This window comes from Lipotes vexillifer, unplaced genomic scaffold, assembly GCF_000442215.2.
Source record: "Lipotes vexillifer unplaced genomic scaffold, Lipotes_vexillifer_v1.1 scaffold573, whole genome shotgun sequence".
NCBI classification, from domain to species: Eukaryota; Metazoa; Chordata; class Mammalia; order Artiodactyla; family Lipotidae; genus Lipotes; species Lipotes vexillifer.
The window spans coordinates 522,418-527,492 of record NW_006796432.1 but is presented as its reverse complement, the minus strand read 5'-3'; the positions used below and the strand labels follow the sequence as shown (position 1 = coordinate 527,492).

The following is a 5,075-nucleotide window of genomic DNA, read 5'->3' as shown; positions in this document are numbered from 1 at the left end:
GGGGGAAGAATGCTCTGGTTTCCGGGCTGCAAGTCTGCTCTTTGCTTTCTTTCCCCTCTTCCTCTGTGACCAGCCAGTCCAAGTAAAGACAGAGGAGGTGGTGGCTTCTAAACGGAATCCCAATGACTATTGGTGGCCTCTTGGCCAATGGGCACGGGCACAGCTGGTTGGGAATCCCAGGTCACCTGCCCAGGTAGAAAGCTGCTGCCTCCAAGGCTTGGGAGAGTTGGCAGGAGACAGTGTGCAGCTCTGGAGGCCCCTAAAGGAATGCCCACTCCTCCTCTGGGGGCCCCGGAGGAGCTGATTTTATCCTGGGCTTGTTCCCAAGAGATGTTTTAAGGGCCAACCTCCTGGCCTTCCTCCAAAATGTCTAATTGGTGAGTTGCTGGGGATGGGTGAGAGGTGAGGGGTGTGGTGTAGAGAGGAGGGGGCTGGCGCACGGTTTGGCCGCAGCTGGCACTCAGTTTAAGTGAATACGTGAATGAAGGGAGGAAGTGCTAATCCGTGGACTTTGGAATCAGATCGAGACGCGGGGTTTCCCAGCTCTGGCAAGTGGCGCCATCCCTTCGAACCTCAGTTTACCCATCTGTCAAATGGCTTCCTACCACTGAAGCGTACAAATGCCCAGCGCCGTCCCTGCCAAAGACGGGCTTTTAGAAGTTGATGGTTTTTTACTGATGCCAAGAGGCTGCCCTTCCGGAAGCATCATCAGGACCCAGAGAACCACGTGGCACCTGAGACACTACAAACAACCCTACACACAAGCGCAGACCCAGGCCACCGGGGAAGACCACCTTATTTGGGACTTCCTGTCTGCCCTCATCGACCTTTGTCCCTGCTTCCCTCCAGCACGTGGAGAAGGTTCTTTGAGAAATGTGGGCTCATCACACTTGGAGGTTTAGATAATAACAAGAGCAGCCCTTTCAGAGGGACTGACATTCATGCCTGGGACATCGGGGGCTGATGAAACACCGTAGGTTGGGCGAACATGCCAGCTCACGGAGCCTGTGACAGGGGCTGACGGCCAGGTCCCACCCGTGGTTTAGCATCTCAGCAACAGAGCCAGGTCCCGGCTTCCCATTGGTTCCCAGGACCCTGCACACACGGAGCTTAACAAGCGCCCGGAGAAACCGGGGAGGGAGTTATGCAAATCTCCAGCTGAGTCCGGGGCTGCTGCAGGTTGGGACGAGACAATGCGTGTACGGTGTACATGTCACACACAAAGCCAGCTCGGCCAGTCGCGGGCGCCTCTGGCTATTGTCGTCAGTTGCCTGGTTACCCTGAGCTCTCCGTGGAGTCTTGCGCTAGGATTCTCTTCCCCGTTTGGGGTGTGTGCTTGACCCAGAGGGGCCTGATGAATGACGGAGTTCCCGAGGATGTGCGGGGTGGAACACGGGGTCATGGAGCAAGGTCGGAAGACTCAGGGTCCCTGGTGGAGGGGAGGACGCAGATGACCCATGCTTGGGGCCCAAAGAGAGATGGGGGTGCTGAGCGGATGCCTCCAGGGACCAACCAGGGTGCCTAATCCTCTCCTCAGCCAGCTGGCAAAGTGGACTGGTTGGTGCCCAGGAAAGAGTACTGTGCTGTGAGTCACATCCCTGGGTTCACGGCCCAGCCTGGAAACTGCTAGTTTCTCCACTGCTTTCCAGACCTTTCCAAGGTTCTACAATCGGCCTCTACTCCCTCCCTGCCTCCTGCCCCTGATATGTGTCCGCTCCCCTCGTCTTTTCCTCCCTGTCTCCTCTTATCCCCTCTGAGGACCGCCCGGCGCCCCGGGGCACAGGAGGCTTACACCTCCAGGTTCCAGCGCTGCTGGCGCCACAAGAGTTACTGGCCACTATCTTCCTGGAGGGCGCCCCACGGCAGGAAACGGGGGAAGCCGCCGGCGAGGGAGCCGAGTGGTCGGGGTTCCGTCAAGCCCCGGGAGGGATTTTCTAAAGCACGTCTTCTTCCCTGAAGCGCTTCAAAGGGAGAACCGCCGGGGGTGGCGGTGGGGTGGCGGGCGGCGCTTGTCCTGAGAAACTGGGGGTCCTGGAGGTTCCCCGACCAGCCCTGGGATTCCCACGAGTTCCTTCTTTCGAAATGAAAAAAGGGTCTCTGGGGGTTTCTAACTCAATGTCTCCTCCCAGCGTCGCCTTCCCTCTTCAAACTCACGCCTGCCCTCGAGCTAACCAGATATTTACAATATTCAGAATTCTGTTCACCAATATGCAGCGCGCGCGGCTCTGTGGCTCAGTGGAGAGCGCTAAATGTTCCACTCGGGGGACGATAAAGTTCTTCAGACGGACAGGGAGAAGGAAGAGCCCCGGCAGCTTCTCCAGGAAGCAAGAAGAGCAAAGGGACCTTTGCGGGAGAGGTGCACTGCCGGTGGGCTCAGACTTCATGGGAGACCGGCTCGCTCAGCAGCGGCACAGAGGGCCCGTCCTGGTGCGGTGAGAGGCGGGGATGGCGGGGCCGGGACAGCTCCGGAGCCAGGCTGCCGCCTGTTGGAGGTGAGGGGCCACGAGAGCCAGTCCTGGAGGGGGTGTGGGTTGAGCCCTCGCTGTCCTCGGCTGCCCTTTCTCTTCCTGGAGCCCAGGATGGAAGGGACAGAGGGGGAGGAGCCACCTCCATAAGTCAGCAGAAGGCTGTGCTAGGCTCTGCAAAGAACATTTGCAGCCTGGCCTCCGGTGCCAGGCGCTAGCCAAGCGGGCACTGGCACTGCCCGGCTACCTGAGCATCTCCCCCCCATGACCCATTCCCATGACCCCAGGGAACAAAGCTATATTGACTGCATCCTGGCGATGGGAGCATGGCATTTCAAGGCTGGCAGTCCATGCCCGGTCTAGCCCTCTGGGTCCCGAGAGCCACCGTTAATTCTGACTTCAAGCTCTGGAGGGAGGCTGCCGCGTACAAGAAGCTTCTTGTTGGAGGGGCGTGGACAACTTTTCTCTCTGCTCCTTCCCTTCTTCTTAGATCACCACCATCACCATCCGCCTCGTCACAGCTAACAGACGGAGCTCACGGAGGCCCGATCCCGTCCTAAGGCTATCATCTCATCCCAGCCTCACAACGATTCGGTGAGGGAAATTCCATTACTGCTTTATAAGGGGGGAAACTGAGGCACGTAGAAAGTTAAGTCACCTGCCCAAGGTCACATAGCAGGTAAGTGCTAGGATTCTGGCAGCAGAGTCTGTGCTCTAACAGTCAGCCCTTGCACTGGCCCTTAATAAGAGATGTTTCTTGGGGCAGGGAGTGAATCCCCCTTCATTTCTCCCCTAATGGCAGTCTCACACAGGAACCCTGACATAAAACAGATGACAATGGTCCTACACACGCACAGAAGCTCAGGGCTAGACGGACGCAGTGGAGAAAGCGCTGCCTGCACCCCTCTCTTCCCTGTCCACAGATGGAGGGCTGGTGGCTCTGAAGGGACCTGGGCCGGTGGGAACGAGGAGGAAGCGGCTCACTCATCTCGAGCACCGTGTGCCGGGACCTGTGTCACCATGTGTCTTCACCCTGTGGGCGTGGGACCTGTCATCATTCCCATTTTACAGATTAGGAGACTGAGGCACAGGGCAGGGCTGGGGAAGCCAAGCAGCCAGCAGTAAGTGCAGTGCTCTGGACGGCTGTTCCCTGGCTTCTCTCTGAGCCAGTGGCGGGGGGCGGGGGACCCCGCAGGTGCCTGCCTTGCTGATGAGCGTCAAGGCCGTGGGCCGGCTGCACGCAGGGGTTGCGGTCCCTCCTGTCGTGACAGGAGGCGAGGGGAAGACTGCCAGCCGAGAAGAAAGAGGCGCAGGTGTCTGGACAAACATGGCCACGTGTCAACAAAGCATGCACTTGAGTTCAAGACGCTGAGACAAAGGTGGCTGGCAGGCCTACTGAAGTCCTGGGGCACCCTCTCTGCCTGTGCGTGTTCCCAGGGCCCACAAAGGCCGCAGCTGTGTCCCTGAGATGACACCTTCAGCTCCACCCACAGGGCGTCTGGCAACGCCAATTTGCTGCTGTGGCCAAGACTGTGATTCCAACGAATCCTCTGCTTTTCTGAAGACGCGTCCTCAGAGGCGGAGGGGATCCCAGACATCAGTGACACGCGCCCCTCGCTTTACTGCACCCTCAAGGGAAGACAGGCCAGGACGGGGGAAGGCTGCCCGTGGCACAGGCTCGCGGAGGGAGCCCACGAAGACAGCGCCACGGCCCCCTCCCCCCAGGATCCTGACCTGGGACTGTGAGAGCAGCAACCACGGACGCAGCCAGAACCCCGGTCACACAGCCTCTGCCCCTTGTCTGCTGCCGCGGAGGACGAGGACCCAGGACCTACTGCACCAAGCCCACACCCGGAGAGGCTGCCTTGCTTCAAAAATAAAAGGTGGTTCTGTCTCCAAGGAATTCCGTACACGTGCTTACACACAGCAGCACTTGCCTGGCCTGAGAACACCTGAAATCAGCACAAAACAGAAGCCCCAGGACCAGCAGCAGAAGAGGGCAAAGAGCCGTCCCCGCGGGTTCCCACTGGGGTGCCTGGCGGCCTCCTCTCCGAGCGCTGTCCCCTGGTTCCCCTCCACACTCTGCACAGCATCTCCCACGCTCTCTGTCTGACCTGGAGCGGCCCGGGACACAGAACTGCCCCTTCCCCCAAACACGAGGCCCACGGTCCTTTCTTGCAAGGACATTGTGCAAATTAGCAGGGCCGGGGAGAGGAGGGGAGAGAAAATCCGAACGGGGAGCGGGGGCCGCGCCCACGTCTGTGAAGAGGACTTGCTGCTTCTCCCACAAAGGACCCAGAGCGGAGAGGCCGGCAGGGAGGGGCCCTGGTCTCACCTTCGCATCCTGCTTGGTGAGGAAGTCGACGAAGCCGAACCCTCTGTGCGAGCCCATCCCCGTCATCTTCTTTGGCAAGCGGACTGTCTTCAGCTCCCCGAAGGTGCTGGGAATAAAAACACGGGAGTTTCAGAATCGAGACCTGCAGAGGGGCCGGGGGGGGAGGGGGGAGGCAGGACCGATTCTCACCCTCTAACCCTTTCCAGTTAGAAGAGAGGAGTGCCCGCAGATGCACATGGGGGGGGGGTACGTGTGCACAGCCCCGTGCACGAACA

General features: G+C 59.5%; 1 protein-coding gene across 1 annotated transcript in view; it reads right to left on the bottom strand.

The window, feature by feature from the left end:
- RBM19 (RNA binding motif protein 19) overlaps window positions 1-5,075 on the bottom strand; it is a 123,276-nt gene that overhangs the window by 28,897 nt on the left and 89,304 nt on the right. Inside the window, exon 22 of the mRNA XM_007468563.1 lies at window positions 4,801-4,906. Within this exon, the coding sequence (XP_007468625.1) occupies window positions 4,801-4,906 (106 nt within the window). The remainder of the gene's footprint in view (window positions 1-4,800; window positions 4,907-5,075) is intronic.